General features: G+C 39.5%; 1 protein-coding gene across 3 annotated transcripts in view; it reads left to right on the top strand.

Annotated features, from left to right (window-relative positions):
• PTPRO (protein tyrosine phosphatase, receptor type O) overlaps window positions 1-18,918 on the top strand; it is a 69,499-nt gene that overhangs the window by 27,945 nt on the left and 22,636 nt on the right. For all 3 annotated transcript variants that reach the window (XR_003249021.1, XM_026037127.1, XM_026037126.1), the window contains exons 9-13: window positions 616-809; window positions 4,142-4,253; window positions 9,281-9,432; window positions 11,996-12,116; window positions 16,102-16,241. Coding sequence is in view for 2 of the 3 variants with exons in the window: in XM_026037127.1 (XP_025892912.1) it covers window positions 616-809; window positions 4,142-4,253; window positions 9,281-9,432; window positions 11,996-12,116; window positions 16,102-16,241 (719 nt within the window). In the remaining variant the exon portion in view is untranslated. The remainder of the gene's footprint in view (window positions 1-615; window positions 810-4,141; window positions 4,254-9,280; window positions 9,433-11,995; window positions 12,117-16,101; window positions 16,242-18,918) is intronic.

Genomic DNA, 18,918 nt, shown 5'->3' on the forward strand with positions numbered 1-18,918 from the left:
GCTAAATACAAGTAGCCTCACTGAAATTGAGAAGAATAATTGCTTTCCAGACAAGTAGTAGTTGCAGAATTTGACCCAGGAGTGATATTTTTTCAAATGACCTGATTTCTCACTTTTCAGTTTCCTCATCTGTGAGGCAAATACAGCAATACATCACAGCACCCTCAGATTCCCTGGGAAAGGCTGGGTAGACGTTAAAAGTGTTTGCTCTTATGGCCTTTATCTTCCAAAGTGTTGTGACTTCTGTTCCTTTTGGTTTTGAGCATGAGATTAAAATAGCTCGTAAGCAGCCTAATTTTCAAAGTAGAATGTAACACTCCAGCTACGAAAAACCATTCCTTCCACTTTAGCTCAAGCAAAGCAGCCAGCACTAGTGATGTTGAGTAATTTTTAAAAAATTACACCTTATACTGGAGAACAAATGCTGAAAAATTGTTGTACATCTGATTGTGACAAGGTGGTAGGACAGGATTAACCAGTCAGGAGCAAAATAGATTGAAGTAGGTTAAATAAAGGTGTAATGCAACCATGTGATTTAAAAAAAAAGTAATTGATTAAAATAATAATAATAATAGTTATAGTAAAACATAACTAACTGCTGTTTCTGGTCTCTAGTGCCCACTGGAATAAAGGATTTGACACTTTACCCTTTGGGACCTACTGCTGTGGTTTTGAGCTGGAACAGACCTTTACTTGGGGTGTTCAGGAAATATGTTGTAGAAATGTTTTACTTCAACCCATCAACGATGACCTCTGAGTGGACAACCTACTATGAAATAGCAGCAACCATCTCCTTAACTGCCTCAGTGGTAACTGAATCTTGCTTTCCCATGTGTGTATAGCTCTTGCACTCCATGATGTTTCTTTGTCCAGCTTTTTCCTCATGTATATGTATATACACCTTTATACCCTGAACATTGTCCCAAGAAAAATAAAGAAAATGACCAGGATGCAAGAGGCATTTTCTCTTCTCAAGTAAAGGAATGGGAACTGAACCATCGTAAAGATTTCCATGTCTTCCTAGAGAAGATGAATAGATTTCAGTCAGAAACACACTGACTCACAGAATGACAGAATGGTTGAAGTTGGAAGGGTCCTCTAGAGATCATCTAGTCCAACCCCCTGCTCCAGCAAGGAAACCCAGAACCTGTGGCACAGGGCTGCATCCAGACAGGTTTGGAAGATCTCCAGAGAAGGAGACTCCACAGCCTCCCTGTGCAGCCTGTTCCAGGGCTCTGCCACCCTCACTGTGAAGAAGTTCTTCCTCACATGGAGATGGAATTTCCTGTGTTTCAACTTGTCCCCATTGCCCCTTGTCCTGTCAGTGCCCACCACTGAGAAGAGTTTGGCCTCTGCTCCCTACATTCACCCTTCAGGTACTTACACATATTAATCAGGTCCCCTCATAACTTTCTCTTCTCCAGGCTGAACAGGCCCAAATCAGTCTCTCCTCGTACGATAGATGCTCCAGTCCCTTAATCATCTTTGTCACTCTTATGCTGCACCCTCTCGAGAAGCTCCACGTCCCTCTTATACTGGGGAGCCCAGAACTGCACACACTAGTCCAGGTGCGGCCTCACCAGAGCTGAGTAGAGGGGCAGGATCCCCTCCCTTGACCTGCTGGCAACACTCCTCCTGATGCAGGCCAGGATCCCATTGGCCTTCTTGGCCACGAGGGCACACTGCTGACTCATGGTTAACTTGGTGTCAACCAGGACTCCCAGGTCCATCTCCGTGGAGCTGCTTTCCAGCAGGTCGATCCCTAATCTGTCCTGGTGCCTGGGGTTATTCCTCCCCAGGTGCAGGACCCTGCACTTGTCCTTGTTGAACCTCATAAGGTTCCTCTCTGCCCAACTCTCCAGCCCGTCCAAGTCCCTCTGGATTGCAGCACAGCCCTCCAGAGTGTCGGCCACTCCACCCAGCTTGATATCATCCACAAACTTGCTCAGGGTGCATTCTGACCAAATCATTGATGAACAAGTTGAACAGCAATGGGCCCAGTGCTGACCCTTGTAGGACATCACTGGCCACAGGCTTCCAACTGTACTCGTCCGCATTTATAACCACCCCCTGAGCTCTGAGTTCAGACTTTCCCCTTGCACAAAACCGTGAGCAGTTTTTGCTGAAATTAGTTATTCAGAAACTTATGAGTATGCAAAAAGGATAGCAATAACTTTTGGTGCTTGTGAAAGCTGTATTGATTTACAGTTTTTCATTTGCATAATGCCATTTGTGTAGTCATTTTACCAACAGAGGCTTAACTATAATTGGTACAAGACTATAAATTTGCCATATAAATCTCCAAGGAAATTAAAAGTAAAAATTGTTTACCAGATGAGTAATTAATATCTTGTAATCATGACTCAGCACAATTAGATTAATACTTGAGTGAGCCAAGTCATATTTAAAGGAATACTGTCTTCAGGAGTTAATGTGGTTCATTAGAAAATGAGATCATTATTGTCGCAAATCCTGTCCAGAGAAACCAAGGGAAGTTGAACTCCTTTGTCTGTCTGAACTCAGTCTCAATTACAATGGTGCTATATTGCAATGAAAGTGTGTGTTTCTTAAAAAAAAAAAAATTATACATTAAGTCTAAATTAGAAATGATTTTTGTTTCCTGTTTCTCTGTTATGGCGTTTAGCAAACAAGTATGTTATGGTGAGCTTTTCTTTGAGTTCCCTAGCAATAAGTCAAATAGTTTGTGTCAGAATGCTGTCAAGTCCCACAGATTTCCTTATACTCATTAAATCATTTAGCCTCTAAGTGATATATTCTGGAGCAATGATATGAAGCCCAAAGAGGAGGCCAGGGACTCGAAAATCAAATTACCTGACTTTGATCAGAAAATATTTCCTGAAGGGGTATCAGTTGGCCAGGAGTCTTAGATTACTTTGGATTGCCTCTCCACTGTGTTTACTTGCTTGGTACATTTTGTGCTTTGCAGTGTATTTTAAAATAGTCAAAGCAACATTGATATTATTAAAAAGCACCCTGGGGCAAGCCAGACAATTCTAGGCTGCTTGTTGCTTTCAGTGTTAATTAGATGACCCTGCTCTAAAAAACATAAAGGGAATATTCTGCAAACTCTGTTTTTGGGCTGCCTTGTAGCATCTGAAAAAAAAAAGGCCTCGCGATGAGCAAAGCTCTTTCAAAATGGCATTTTTTTTTAATTTCATACAAATTTTCATTATTTTCAATTTGCTTTAAAATGGAAATACAAAAATATAATGGGTTTTCCTTTAAATGTGAAATTAGATATTTGAAATGTTTTGTGCTATCATTGAAAGTATTTGATTTTTAATTTAAATATTAAAAATGACATTGCCATATAAAATACATTGTATTTTATACTTCATTTATATCTCATTTATATTTATACATATATAATTTAGATCTCATTTATAACTCATATTTCATTCATATATCATTCATAATAAATGATAATACAATATGAAATGCACTTTCAAAGTGGGAAAAAAAGGGTTTTGAAGTGATGATATCTGAGTGAGAAAAAATATGAAAATATGTTTCTAATTTATCCTTCAAACACATTTCACTGAGAAAGAAAAGTCCACATACTCCTGTTAAGTATGCTGTTTCCATCAAAACTATTTTTTTTGGTAGAATAATGTTCTGTAGGAATTGTTCTGACTGCCTTGGAAAGGTTCTAGTGTAGAGGGACCGGGAACACAGGTATATAAATGGGCAGCAGAGCTGTCACAACCATGTTTGGTCTCCATACACAGATTTTTTAATAGATTCAAGCCCCAAATTACACAGGTTCACTGGATTTGATAACAATTTTATGTGAACGATGCTTATAAAGGACCATAGGGTGACAATTTCCCAAAAATACAGCGTTCTTGGTTGTCTGGCTTGAATTGGGCAAGACAGGGGAGCAGGTTACTACCTCTTTACTAATGCATTTTCTTCGTTCCTGTTTGTCTCTCAGTCGTGTGAGAGACACAACAATTCCCTCAAATTCAAGATGGGGTTAGGGACCATCTGGAGAGAAGAAGGGGAGTTCAGCAAATCTGTGCCTGCCTATGCATATAGCTGTGTAACATAGGTGTTGTCTGTCTGTCCTTGCGCTGGTGGCTTCTCTCCTGAGCAGCTCATCCTCTTTGTCACTTTGCAGAGAATAGCCAACCTGTTGCCGGCCTGGTATTACAATTTCCGGGTTACCATGGTGACCTGGGGGGAGCCTGAGCTGAGCTGCTGTGACAGCTCCACCATCAGCTTCATCACAGGTAAGACCTCGTGCCACAGCCGCTCCGTGGAGATGCTCATGGGAGCAGAAGTGCTGGGAGGGCCTGGCTTCACTACTGCCAGATATTTGCCAGTTAGGATACTTAACAGATAAGCTGTTTTTTATTATTATTTGTTTGTTTTTTTTTAAGGAAAGCCTTAAGGACCACTTCAGTTCCTTCTGTAATATTTTCCTATGCAAAGTATAGTGTTTTTTTTTTTTTTCCTGTGCTCTTTAGTCAGCTGTACATCGGCTCCAATGAGGCTCTTCATTCCTTCTTGTCTTTTACAACATTGTACATTTACCCATTGAGGAAGAAATGAGTAAATTAATTGTATGAACTACTAAGTTTGCTAATATTAAAAAGAAAAATGTCAATGTCTCCAAATGCTTTTTCCTGTATATAATCTATAGGTCAGATGGTGACTTCTGTAGTGTTTTAGTTCATATGTGGTAGAATTAAATATTCTCATAGTATGTTGTGCAGCATGTTATTCTCATGCTCTAGCCTTGTATTATCTACCAGGTATTCCTGTTCATGCACAGTCAGGAAATAAGGCTGCTTCTTTGGTCAAAACATTGCTCCTGCACTGGTTAAAATGGACTTGGGAAACTGCATGGTGCTGGCAAGTCATTTGCCATCCAGATTCTTAGCTACGGTAAACTAATAGATCCACATTGATTATTGTCTTTTAGTGGGAAAAAACCTCTTTGTGTTTAATACACTCCACTGTCCCTCAACAGATACTTGGAGTTCAAATTTTCAATATGTCAAATTTTCAATATGTCAAATATATGTCAAATAGGTGTGGACTAGATGCAGACAAATACAGACTAGAATACAATAGATCCCGTTCAGCCCTTGCAGTGTATTCCTAGGATCCAGGCTATGTAATTCAAAATTCCCGATTGAATAGTTTTGCTTTTATGCTTTTATGCTTTTCGCTCACCTTGCTGAAGTATAGCTGACTGAAGGCAGTAAATAATTCATATGCACCGTAAGTGGAAATAGAGTGTGAAGCATTCTTATTTTCCAGCTGTAGAAATCACATTATGAGGAAAATCAGCCTGTCTAGCCCAGGCTACTCCCTCCAGAACAGATACTAGCCTAGCCTCAGATTTTCTGTTTGGCAAAAGCATAAGAGGATGTAATTGAGGGAGGAGGTGAAGAAGACTCATTTGCAGTGATGGTTAATGTAGTGCCTGGATCCATGAGAGATGAATTACCACTGAGTTAAATCTCCAGTAAAGTTGGTAGAAATCCAATCTATCTCCAGTAAAGTGGGAAGAAACCCTCCCATCCAGAGATGCCTGATCCCATACTGGACTGTTGAGGAATTCGGGCACTTGTTCAGTGCCCTAGAAATTCCTCTGTCCTTTCTCCTCCTCGAAGCCTCATGAAGATCTGCAGTGACATCTGTTATCCTTTGGCATCTGTAATTTTTTTCTCTTTCATGGTAATGAAGTCATTTTTGACTAGTTGGTTGCTGTATGAGGGGAGGAATGTGTCTCTTCACAGCTTGTCTGGGCACGAGCTTGAGCATTTCACAATGGAAACATTCCAGTGGGGCCTGTACACTTCAGAAAGCTGCAGCAGAACTCAGTGAGGTTAAGTTTATTATAAAATATAAATGTTCATTATAATCAATCTGCATGTCTGCACAGGGAAAGCGAAGACTGTTACAGCTATTAGATGAAAAAATGAGCAGCTCCTTATCTAGTACATGTAGATAAAGTCAGAAATGGATGAACATCTTAGATAAGGTCATCCATTTGTGATTGGCAAAACCTTCAGAAATGGTGTTGGGGTTTAGAATGAAAATATCCAGAAAAGGAGGTCTCACCTTCGCAGGTGAGATGTACCACTGCTTAGTTCCTCCTATTATTAGGAGTTTACCTTTTATTTCTGAACTTTTTCTTTTCTGGATTTATTATGAAGTCCATGATTCTTACTACACTTTTATTGACTGAAGAACCTCAAATGCATTTTTTTGTCTACACAGAATTTAATTTCAATCTTTGCCATTGATAAATTGCAGCCATTTAACTGTTCAAGTCTTCTCATAATCAGGCAGTTTTCTGTGTTATGGTTTTCCCTCCTCTCCCTCTCTAATTTTAACTGTCTTTTCCAAAGTATGTTAACATTGAAATTGTAGTACAATCTCCTGAATACTTGCTACAGAGGCAAAATTGGCATCCTATTCAATGCTCTACTGTTGCATATCTAGGTGATTACATTTGCTATGGCATCACATTATATGTCTATATTGAATTACTTCTAAGCCTTTCTTTGACGAGCTTTATTCTAGAATATGTTATTCAAAAAGGCTTGCCTGCAGCCTTTTTTTTTCCTTCCTAAATAATCAGCTTTACACCTGGAACTTGGAAATACATTGGGTTTGAGCAAGCACAGGATAGCAGCAAATCAAATCACAGTGCTGCCCAGATCCTCTCCTCCTCTGCCAGTTGCCATGCTGTTTGTATGGTTTATCAGCAGTGGTTTTCTTTTTAGTTTATTGATGAAAATGTGGGACAGCAATGAGCACAGTGCTTTTCTTGAACAGCCCTAACAAACAAATCCGATTTGATCAAATCACAAGTGCTTATCAATGGAATCATCACTGATTCTATTTAAATGTGTTAAATACCTTCCTGTCCTCTAATTGTCTTATTAATTGAATTAATTTCCATTTTGTCTTGGGACAAATGTCTTGTCTTCAGCTCACTGGCTGTGATTACTGAGGCCGTACCGTAACAGAAGCACTGGCGTATTTTTAATACTTCTGCCCTCTTCTGACCTCTTTGTGGTGACTAAAGGCTCTTAGAAGCTAGCCTCTGGAGCAAAGTCTTCACAATGTCTTTGCAGTGAGATCAGAGCGCACCAACCACTTCCCTAATTCAGAATCCCATCGCTTGTGTGAACTTAATGAGAGCACCTGGAATACAAAAGCTACCAGAAGAGACTAGGTGATAGATTGCTCTCTCCCACAACATGTGTTCAGATGTCTTGAGGTGGGTGGGAGGATCAGGGGGAACTGAAGCTTTCCCATAAGTAAATACTTCATGAGAAACAGCCAGGCTCCTGCAGCAACAGTTGCCTACTGCTGCAGTGACATATGGAGACTGCCAGGGTAGCTGTGGTGATTGATGAGGTTTTGATGGCACCTGCTGTAAACAGCTGGATTTAAAACAAGAGCTTTTAAGATGTCCTTTTTTGTTTGTTTTTTGTTTTTGTTTTTGTTTCCCTTGACAACGAGTGCTTTTAGTTTTGGAACAGCAAAAAATGTAGGAAAGGTAGACTATCAGTGCCGATGAGTACAATCACATCTGTTTTTACCCTGGAGCTGTTGTCTCCAACAGCAAGTGCTTTCAGCTGTCACTTCCAACCAGGTCAGCAAAGGGATTCAAGTTCATACAGTGTCTCTGTGCACGTGGGCTTCCAGTGGCTCAGGGAAGTCAGGCACAGAAATCACTTCCCAGGTCTGGTCTTGTCTCTTCTGCACATATCCTGCTTGTTCATTAGTTAAACTAACAACTGTGTAAACATGAACAGGGAAAGCATGCCGTCAATGTCTGAGTGTATGAGGAAATCAGTTAGATACATGTGACATTAGATTGTAATGAGTACAGGCAGCCTTAGAGATGGGCTGGGAACTCCAGAAACTGAGAGAAACAGTTATTTAAATATTTTGTGCTAAATAAGCATGCTTCCAACGGCCTGGAAAGACATCTTAAAGATGAATTTGAGAGATGAGTTTTGCAGATATTTCTGAATAGCTCTAGATGAACAGTCCGTGGCATCACGTTTGTTGCGTTCCTCGGTGAATGCTTCAGTACCCGTCCTCTGTAAGCTAAGTCCAAATGTGCGCTCCCTAAGCTAAGTCCAAATGTGCGCTCAGAGCCCCACGAGCCTTTCTGAAGGCAGCAGTGACACCTGGTGGCCCCCTCAGGTAGTCCCACATGCAGAAGTGGCTCTGCCTTTTCTTGCCTGCAGTGCAGACAGTTCAGGCAGTCCAAAGAAATGGTTCAACTGGTTAACCCAGACGAGGATTAATCCATACAGCTGTCCAAAACAAGCAGCCAAGCATGTAGGTTCATTTGTGCTTCTTCCTATTTTATTCAGGCTGTCCCGATGACTGATGCCTTGACTGATGTCTTAAGGGGCATCATCATCTTAAGTTAAAGCTTTGCCAATTGCTGAAAGTCATTTTGGGGGCTGCATTCAATCTTGATTTAAATCCAGACTGGGGACCTGCGCCTCTCCACTTTGATGTTTGCAGCAAGCTAGTTGGTTGTAGTCCTTGGGCAGTTAAAGGAAAGAGAGCAGGGACACCTCCACACCTCCAGGAGGTAGCACTCTTACTTATCTTAAGCATCAATTCATAAATAAATGAGTTGCTCTGGAGATTCGTTTCTCTTTTTTTCCGTGTGGGCATCTAAAGACTTGCCAGCCTGATGCTGCAGCAAGGCTAAAAAGTTTCCATGCAAAGAGAAGTTCTTTGGAAGACCAAAGGTCTGGCGCTTCTCTTCCTGAGAAGATGCCAGCTCAGTGAAGAGAAGGCATTTTTCATCTGAATGAACTATTTAAATTGTTCATTTTTATTTATTGTTTATTTTTATTTATTTGTTTATTTATTTCCCACTGAATGTCACTTTTTTTTCAGGGGTATTATGCAGTGAAGCAATATCTGAGGCTTCTAACTTGATTTTCTGTTCCATTTGTAAATGTCAACTCAAAAGATGGTTTGTGTCAGCCTATAACTTTATGCTTTTTTTTTTAATGAAAGATTGCAAACAAAATATATTTCTGTTCCAGATGTCTTCTAGGGAAAAATGCCTTTTTTAAAATCTATTTCAGCTAGCACTCAAGACCCAGTATAAATGCAGATGCTTTTCTTATTAATAACCTTTATAATATTTTTGGTAATGGTATATTTTCCAGTGGTATCCTTTGGCAGAAGTTTATAATTGTGCTTAGTAGCACATTGTGTTAAAACCTTCTGTAATGCATCTGTCTTATCCCCTCAGCACCAGTCGCACCTGAGATTACCTCTGTCGAGTACTACAACCACCTTCTGTACATCAGCTGGAACTATGGAGGAGATGGTACAGACCTTTCTCATTCCAGGATGCTTCATTGGATGGTCATTGCAGAAGGAAAGAAAAAAATTAAAAAGAGTGTAAGCATTACTGGGGAAGAGGTAGCTCTTTCCTCTGTATTTTTGTGTTCAGCAGAAAAATGGTGTGTTACAAGTTTTGGCAAACTGACTGAGATTGTAAGAAAGCTGATGACCAGAAATACGAACTTCTAATTACCCATGTCATCCAAATAGTGAGCAGAATGACGGTATTTGTGATTTGACATGAGTGGTGATAATTTAAGTGAAAATTTGAAAATAGCCTCATCATATTTTCTTGGAAACTGGATATTATCCTTTCAGTTCCTAGTTCATGTTAAGCTAGGCTAGACAGGTTGTCTGAGTTTCTTCACTGCAGGTATTATAGCTTCCCATTTTGTGACTTTATCAGTCAGATATTCTTAGATACCGTGTTCAGTTTTCGTTTTCTATTTGAATACACATTCCACTTACTGATGGGATGGGGATTTTGCCCAGAGTGCATGCTCTTGCTCAGGAAACGTGGCAGACATATAGAAGCGTTCTCAGCACATTCTCCCTGTAATGATTTAGAAATTGCTTATAAAGCAAAATCTGCGTTTTGGCCCATTACACATTAGCTATTGACTCTGCAAGGTACTGAGCTACCTCGGGGAAAAAGAGCACCCGTTGGACATAAGAGCAACTAGTGTTTAAAGCAGCAGAGGAGCAGGGCAGCGCAGGAACTCCTAATGCCTGCACTGTAGTTTCCTAAAGCCAGAGGCCATGGGATTTTTTTTTCTACGTGGTCACTGATATTTCAGTCACTGACGTGCTGAAAGAGTTTGGTGTATTTTCAAGGGTAGGATTTCCTTTCTGCAGCCAGAGGCTAAGCACAAGCTGAATTAGAATTGGATTTTCAGCGTAAGCTCAAATTCATCAGCAGTTTTTATTTGGATTTATGTGGAGCCCCTCAGCTTTTATAGGTTTCCTAGTGGCTGCAAGAGTGCACCCATCTGGAGCTTGCAGCAGTGTGAGAGCTTAATTATATGGTTAGCAAAACTGATAAAAAATGTGAGACTTTTGAACAGCAGGAGTTTCCAATATTTGGATCTTTGCTTCAAATGTGGAAGAAAACTCAATATTTTAATTATTTTTTGCACAAGTAAACTATTCTAAGAATTGAAATTTAAAAAATACTGTGATTTTGCTCCTTTCCTTTCTTTCCAGAAATGTTTTCTGCAAAAAATTATTGTATTTTGAGGAGGTAGCCTTATTTTTGTCAAAACTATAATTTTCAGTAAAACTTACCTTATTAATTTTTAAAACAAATAGAAGACTGAAGTTAGAGGATACTTAAAAAAAAATAAATCCAATACTTCAAAACCCTCTTCAGGAATATTTATCTTCTTATTTTAATGACAAACGAAGCAGCAAATATCATTTAGGAAACTCCTGTAGCAATTTATTTATAACTAAGTTCTGTACCATAACTCATATTTGTAAGCAGTAGTGCGTGTTTCCAGGCTAAAAGGGGTATACCTATTCTCCTAAGCTTTGGTTAGGCACTGTCAGAAAACTTCTCCCTTAAAAAACAGAGTGTGCTAATATGCCTTTATCTGATTTATTAGGTGGTGTTTCTTGTGGTATTATTTACAAGAATAGCTAACACATTCAAGTAATGATGACTTCTTATTCTTGCTCTTTGTATACTCTTTTATACTCTGAAAAAAATTGATCTGTTTTGTTTTAAACAGATGACCAAAATAATGTAGATAGTCTTGTTAATCTTAGGTTGGAGCTGCCACTCCCTGTCAGGACTTAAAAATTCAGTTTGCAAATCGAGTGATTATAAATAGTACCATGAGATTTCCTGCATGATCTCTTTATAGTTAGCCTAGAAGTGCTCTGAAACCAGTCTGTTAGGTTATCTGAGCTCTGGTTCCCTTTTTCTGTATAAGTGAGGATATTATTTGACCACAAAATAACAGGGAAAAGTTTTTGACAGTCTTTGGAGTTTCAGCAAATTTCAGATCATGTCTGGTTTCAGATTTTTAGATAACTCAAACCAGTGCTTTCTATGGATTGTTTTATAATCCAATCCCTGTCAATTGGCCCTGAAATCTATGTTAAGCCAATAGATCTGCAAGTAGACATTAGACTTGCCCAGACAGACCTAATTTGCAAGTTCTTAGGATATATATGTGTATTGTCTTACCTGTACACAACTTTTATATTCTTCGTAGGGATATCTGAGTGGATTTAAAGTCCCCTAAGATGTCAGTGGAGTCAAGTCAGTAGTTTAGTTCAACTCAGTTTGACGTTTTGTAGAGCTTGAAAAATCTGGGTGCAAGAGTGTTCTCGGTGATGTTGTGAGGGAATTTTTCTTTCCTCTTTATGTTTTCCCTAGTTGTAGAGGAAATGCAGTCTAAGAGTGTCTTCTTGTGGTGGTACTCTGTTGAGCATCATGATTTTCTTCTGTTGATGTCAGTGGGAACTGCTTCATTTAGCAAATTCAGAGTATGCAGAAAACATCTGCTGTGGTACATAGAATTTTGTCTTCAGTACATTAAGCGGTCCGATTAATTTTACAAGAAGGATGTCTGCTTTGGTAATATTTAATGCATATTGTCTACGATTACTGCAGGTAACACGCAGCGTGATGACTGCAGTGTTGAGCTTGCCTCCTGGGGACATTTACAACCTCTCAGTGACAGCTTGTACTGAAAGAGGCAGCAATACCTCCCTGCCCCAGCTTGTGAAACTGGGTAAGAACCTGTTTGCCTATTTGTTAAACTGTAAACTCACTTTGGGTTAGAAGTAGCTCTGTCAGCAAGTTCAGCATCATCCTCATTTCAGTCTCATGTACTTAGTGTACTTAGCACTACATTTTTTGAGGGGAGGAAAGTTGTATTTTTCACCTTGTTTTGTTGTGAAGATAATCTCACTCACATATGTGAAACTACCAAGAGCAGCAGAATCTGCCCATAAGTAGAAACAGGGAAGTGGAAGTCTCTTAATCCCTGAGAGGACAATCCTGCTCCATAATTATTTTCCTAAGAAGTTCCCAGGAACTGGGATTCAAACTTTGCGCCTGAACTTTTCAATACAAACCAGAACCTTTCTTGAGTTTGACAAGCCCGTTTCTAGGTCTCTGCTCTGTCTCTTGTTCTGATTCCTGCTTTCCTCTTCTCTCTGGGCAACTCCATGATCCTCCATCACTGAAAATGTATCCTTAAGTAAAAATCAGTGACAGTATTTTTAATAAAAAGCATCTGAATTCATGGCTCTGAAACTCAACATCATTCCTATGGAAATATGTATACTATATTCAAAGAACCAAAAAAGACTGAAGATTTTGGTTCTTTAGCTGAGAAGGACTTTTAGATACATCTTTCTCCCCAGCATCTCCCTTTAGCTTTAAAGAAGACCTCAGAGTATACCACTGTACTCCAAAATTTTTATGTCATTTTTGCGTTATTTTATGTAGAATTCTTGAGTTGTAGGTACCCAGAATGTTGAAATTATGAAGTGTGCTTAGCTGATTTTATAATCATTAATGATGCTGTGAAGACCAATAAGGAAGTTAGTAATTTCAAACTAGACTATATTCTCTACCCGCATAATAAACCTTTCCTGATGACAGTAAGAGGAGTAAACTCCACAATTTCTGATTGAATTAAATATCTTGAAGCAATTATCTATTCTTCTTTCTACGTAGTTTTCTTTCACTCAAATCTCTTGACCAGTGTTAGGGCAAGCAGTGGACAGGACTTGCACAGGGCAGAAACAAATGGGATTTTTCTACAGCCTTCAAATTTCTGTCGTATTCTCTGGTGGAAAGAAATCAAAGAACTTCAGATTCTTGTGACTGCATTACTTTTGCATATATGTGTGCATACAGTTAGGTGTGTGTTTATCCCCAGGATTGAGTGGGTGTATATGTGTGGGTAAATATATCCCCCAAACACCACTATGAAAAAGTTTTAAGGGAAGTATTTGGAAACATCAGCTAGGTCCGTGAGTGTCATGTTTTATTCATGCTGCACAGTGTGCAGCCTAGTTCTGTCTTCAAATTCCTTGCTTACAGACAGTGAAAACAGCAAGTGGTGAGTGTAGGCAGACTCTTACTGAATTGTTATGGTTATTTTGCTCTTGTTCTTCAATTGACAGGGAAAAAGGAAAATTGATTGAAATCAGTTTTGATAAATTGCTTCTAGAGTCTGTTTTTGCTTTTTCTTTTATTTCCTTTATGCTGTTTTCATTCTGAATAGATAAAAAGTAAAGATATTTTACCAGATTTCCTTCTCTGTGTTTCTGAGGAGCAATGAGAGTTGTAATTAGAAGTAGTGGGAACAGATTCTAAGTGATAGACGACTCAGCACTTGGCAATCACTTAAGGGCCCCTGCCAAATGTTCTTTCCTCCATGATGTTTGCTTCATCCTGGCAAATTTCCATTTGCAGACAAATCAAGCCATTTGCTGCAGGCAAAAGGAGGATTTGCTTGGAATGATGCCCAAATGTAAAACTCATATTTTAATTGAGACCATTTTTTATCTTGAGTAGAGAATGGAATGTGTTTCTGAATCTACAAGGAGATGTACTGGAAGAATTGAGGAAGAGAGAAGTCTTTCCATATAATTTTGAGTCAAAATGTATCCTGCAGTCCATGTGTCAAACAAAGTAGAAGCTATGTGACTATGCTTCAGTCTCTTCCCTGCTCTCTTTAACTTGCTCACTGTTGCCAATATAATCTTGGCAGCCTCCAACCCTAAAACACTAGTCTGATTGTCTGAGAATCAAATGCTTCTCAAAAATATCTATAACCTCTTGAGCAAGTCATTTATACATTTATGCCAGATTTTTTTGATTTTTTTTTTTTATGGCAAATCTTACACACACCACATCCAAGCTCTTCTGACAGTATCTCAAGAAATTATTTGTGAATGGGGGGAAAAAAAAAAAAAAGAAAAAGAAAAAAAAGATCAAAATTGTGCTGTACAAAACTTCCAGTCAGCAAAACACTTAACATGCATAGAGCCAGGGGTGAGATTCTGTGTTCCCCTGTACAGTGAAGATGGATGGCTAACTTCGTGCTGATCAGGGAAGTTCAGTGATCTGCTACTTTTCACCTTATCTGAAGCTTTTCCTAATGCCTCATTGTTTCAGAATGACAGATTTCGTTAAATATCAATAGGTTACTAAATGTGTAAGCTCTAGAGAATAGCTTGAGATGGAGACTGAGGGACTGAATATCCCTTGTGTGAAGCCATCGTAATCAAAACGAGGAGTAAACGTTAAATAGGAGAAAGCATTTCTCAACATGATGAAAAAAAAAATGCCCAAACTGTTCTCTTTCTTTGCTCCTTAGGTTTTCTTTTCCTGTTTCCCCTGCACTTTCCATATTCAAGACACTCTTTAATTTGAGGAGATATTGCAGTCATAAGTGAGTTCCACTAGAGGTCAGATGTTGCCTCGCAATGACAGTTGTCAAGGCCATTGCTATAAAGGAGGGTGAAGGATGGACTTGCAAGGAGAGACCTCATCCTGTTCTGTGCACTGTGCATTGCAGATGCAGATCCCTGTTTCATCGCTGAGTCCAAGTCCTCAGTGGAAATGAAGAGAGAGTGTCTCACCTGAGGGTATCTCTCACCATCGTTCCTAGGAAGGTCCCCAGAATAGGACTCTCGCAAACCTTTCCTGGTGACAGGTACAGAGCTGGATGGAAGAGACTAGAGGCAGCACTGTTTGATCATTAAAAGCCCACGTTAACAAATTTGAAGTGGGCCAGACTAGCAGATTCCTGCTTCCCCTTAGACTTTTTCAGGATTTAGGTTTTGAAGTAAAATTTTCCCCTTTGGTCCTTTTTTTTTTTTCTTCTTTCCTTACCCACCCATTTAAAATCAGCCTTTGTTGTTCAGTTACTTTATTCTTCTCCAGTGCCCACTCTGTACAGAGCTGCAAAATACGTGAAATAGTGCTGTGAGAATGGAAAAATGAGTGCTTGGAGGTAGGCCTTGAAGAATCAGTGTATTGCTGAGCAAACACCCACTTTCATCAAGCAGTGTTCACACCATACTCCATACAGTCCAGGAGGCTGCTGTTTTCAGTCTCTTGCCCAGGTGACAGCAATAACCTTCCTGTGAAAAGATTCATCTCCTTAGGATTCCGTGAGGATGAGACCCCCTTAGACCATTATCTAAAATGAGTGCAGATCCAATGGCCATAAAATGATAACCTGCAAAATACTAGACAGAAAGATTTTTTTTAGCTGCTAAGTGACTGAACATTTTCTCTGATAAAACCTAGAAAGTGTTCAATTGTGAGAAGCTGCTTCTTGGTTGACTTCTGTGGCAGGATTGCAAAGCAGAATTTTCTTATTCAGAAGGCATTGCTAACAGGTGGACTGTCTTCTCCTCCTGCAAGAGTTCTTGCAAATATCTCTCTATAAATAGAATATGCTGATCCTCCCGAAGCAAAGACTCTACTGAAAAGGGAAGTGAAGTAATTATCTGACTGTCCAAACAGAGAACAGTTTAAATAGAGAAGAAAAACACAGGATACTTCACTGTCTTCCTGTTTTACATTGATAACTTAGCAACATGCAAGCCAAAGTTTTATATTGGTAGACTTTATCTGAAGCAGAGGGAAGACTGAAGACACCATGCATTACCTTCATTTCTGTTTGATGCTTCCCCTTCTGGGTTGTCCAGAGACTTAAACTTATTCAAATGAGTTTTTCTTTTCAACAGAACCAGCCCCTCCAAAATCACTGTTTGCTGTCAACAAGACTCAGACTTCAGTAACTCTGCTGTGGGTGGAAGAAGGAGTGGCTGATTTCTTTGAAGTCCATTGCCAGCAGGCTGGATCTGGTCAAGTAACAAAAGTCCAGGTAGGTAGATGCCTCTTCTCTGGCTTCTGTTCTTCATTTCTCAAAAGCAGACTTGGACATTGCAACTTTCTCTTTTGTTCTCTGCTGCTTAGCATTTAGATACAAAGCCTTACTACATTAGCAGGTCAGTACACGTCCGGTCATTAAAGCAAAGATAGCCATGCAGTTAAGAATTAAATTTATAAGACCTAGGCTACTAGGTTATTTGAATTTCTGAAATATTGAATTGAATATTGACTGTTGCCAGCAGGTCAAGGGAGGTGATTCTGCCCCTCTACTCAGCTCTGGTGAGGCCGCACCTGGAGTACTGTGTGCAGTTCTGGGCTCCCCAATATAAGAGGGACGTGGAGCTTCTCGAGAGGGTCCAGAGAAGRGCAACCAGGATGATTAAGGGAMTGGAACATCTCWCRTAYGAAGAGAGGCTGAGTGAGCTGGGCCTGTTTTCTCTGGAGAAGAGAAGGCTCAGAGGGGATATGATTAATATGTATAAGTTCAGGAAGGAAGAATGCAGGGAGGAAGGGGACAAGCTGTTTTCACTGGTGGCCAGGGGTAGGACGAGGGGTAATGGCCATAAGCTGAAGCACAGGAAGTTCCGTCTCCAGGTGAGGAGGAACTTCTTTACTGTGAGGGTGACAGAGCAGTGGAACAGGCTGCCCAGGGGGGTTGTGGAGTCTCCTTCTCTGGAGGTCTTCAAAACCCACCTGGATGCCACCCTGTGCCACATGCTCTAGGTGTGCCTGCTTGAGCAGGAAGGTTGGACTAGATGATCTCTAGAGGTCCCTTCCAACCTTGAATATTCTGTGCTTCTGTGATTCTGTGAATTCCTTATAAATATTTAGATTGACTTCTATCTTGTAGACTTAAAAAAAAAAAAAAGCAAACCCAAGCAAGAGATTGTAACCGGTTGGACCAAAGCTATGCTTGTTTAACACATTCGATAGTGTCAATTAATGGCTGTAATATACTCTAAAAAACATAAAAGGGCACAAAACTATGGGTATATCAATGAACAGGAAAGGAAAAGCAGCCAGTTTGCTTGGCAAGGAATGGGAAAAACAGAGCTATGGTATCTTTTATGAGAATCAAATTATCTGGCTTAATTTCCCTTTGTTCTTTGAGGGTTGTTAACAGTTAATTGGGTAGAATCTATACCGTTATTCAAGGAGTACCATTATGTTGCAAATATGACTACTCATCAGACATTTGGTGCCTCTTAGGGTTTTTCCTTCCACACTCGCTTAAAAAGGTTCTCTAATGAGCCTTCTTTTTTACTATGTGCATTTAGGTACCTGTGCTCTGAGGCCACATGAATATCTGAGTGTTCAGACTGATAATGCTAGCTGTGCAAAACAAAGGAGCTATAGTAATTTTGAATCCTTCAGACTCAATGCTGTGCAACATCTGAGGCTTATTTTGAAGTTTAGCTGATGGTCTAGTGATTACATGATTACATGCCATGAAACATCATTCTCTTAGAGGGTTACTCATACATAATAAGAAATCATTTCAGGAAGAAAGTAGAAAATAACCCACTGAGTTCGTTCCAGAGAAAACATAAATAGTCTTTAACCCTGTGTAAGACACCTTGTGAAATATTTATTTTCTTTTTAATTGACAAAGGCACTGACCAGAGAAAAATTCATTTTAATCTTTTAAATAGTTCAAATTCCACATATAGATTCCTACTTTTTTTCTCAGTGAACAACCAAAGACCACAAAGTTATTATCCACTTAGCAGAGAAACAGAATAAAAATGCAATTAAGCAAGGAAGGCACACAGGATTTGCAGCTGCACCATGTGGCAGATGAGTTTTAAGAACATCAGCAAAAGACTGCTCCATTTTAGCAGGAACTTCATGGGGTTTCCCATTTGCTGAAGTAAACATCTAGCACTGGGCAGTACAAAGAAATTACCAGCTTACTTCTCACTATATTCATCACACTCTCTCTGTCTTCATGAAGAAAGGGGAAAGGCTCGGTAATCCTTTTTGAGCCATTAGGGATGCTTTCCCTCTAGACTGGTGAAAATTCTTTTACAAGATTTTCCATGCTAATTTACATGAACATTTTCATCCTTTTCCTCCATTTTTTCAGTCAGCAAAATCAAAAACAGCAACAGCTTTTCAGGATTAAATGTCTTGGGTTTTGGATGAATAATTTAAATTCCCCAGAGGAGAACTTGGAAAAAGTCCAACCAACAAAGGGAATCAAATTCTCTTCCATTGTAGTCAAATACATGTGATTTTTGCAACAGGAAACCGTGTGAGTCTAGAAGTTATTCATGACTGAAAAGAAGCCATTGCAAAAATCTACACTCTGAGCTTGCTACAGGATCTCACACTCCAGAGCTATGTTGAGTTGCTTCGTAAAGCCTGTCCTTGATCCCCTTCTGAACCATTAGCTCAGTGTCCCTGCTCTCACACCTATGAATCTACTTCGATTTTGCTGTCAAATAGAGAAGAGCTTTTCTGACCTTATGGACTTCTGTCCTTAAGTAAATGCACTTTTTTTTTCTTATTGTTTTCTTTTCCCATATAAGTATTTATAAAATTTCTTTGTACCTGCCTGACTACCTGTCTCTTTTCAGGATGGAAGGTACCTTCTGTAGGTTTCCAAGAGTTTGCTTCTTTCAACGCATTTAACTTTGTCTGGAAAAATGCATGGGTGGAAAGAGAAG

Source organism: Nothoprocta perdicaria, unplaced genomic scaffold (genome assembly GCF_003342845.1).
Source record: "Nothoprocta perdicaria isolate Ctin4 unplaced genomic scaffold, notPer1 scaffold_190, whole genome shotgun sequence".
NCBI lineage: Eukaryota > Metazoa > Chordata > Aves > Tinamiformes > Tinamidae > Nothoprocta > Nothoprocta perdicaria.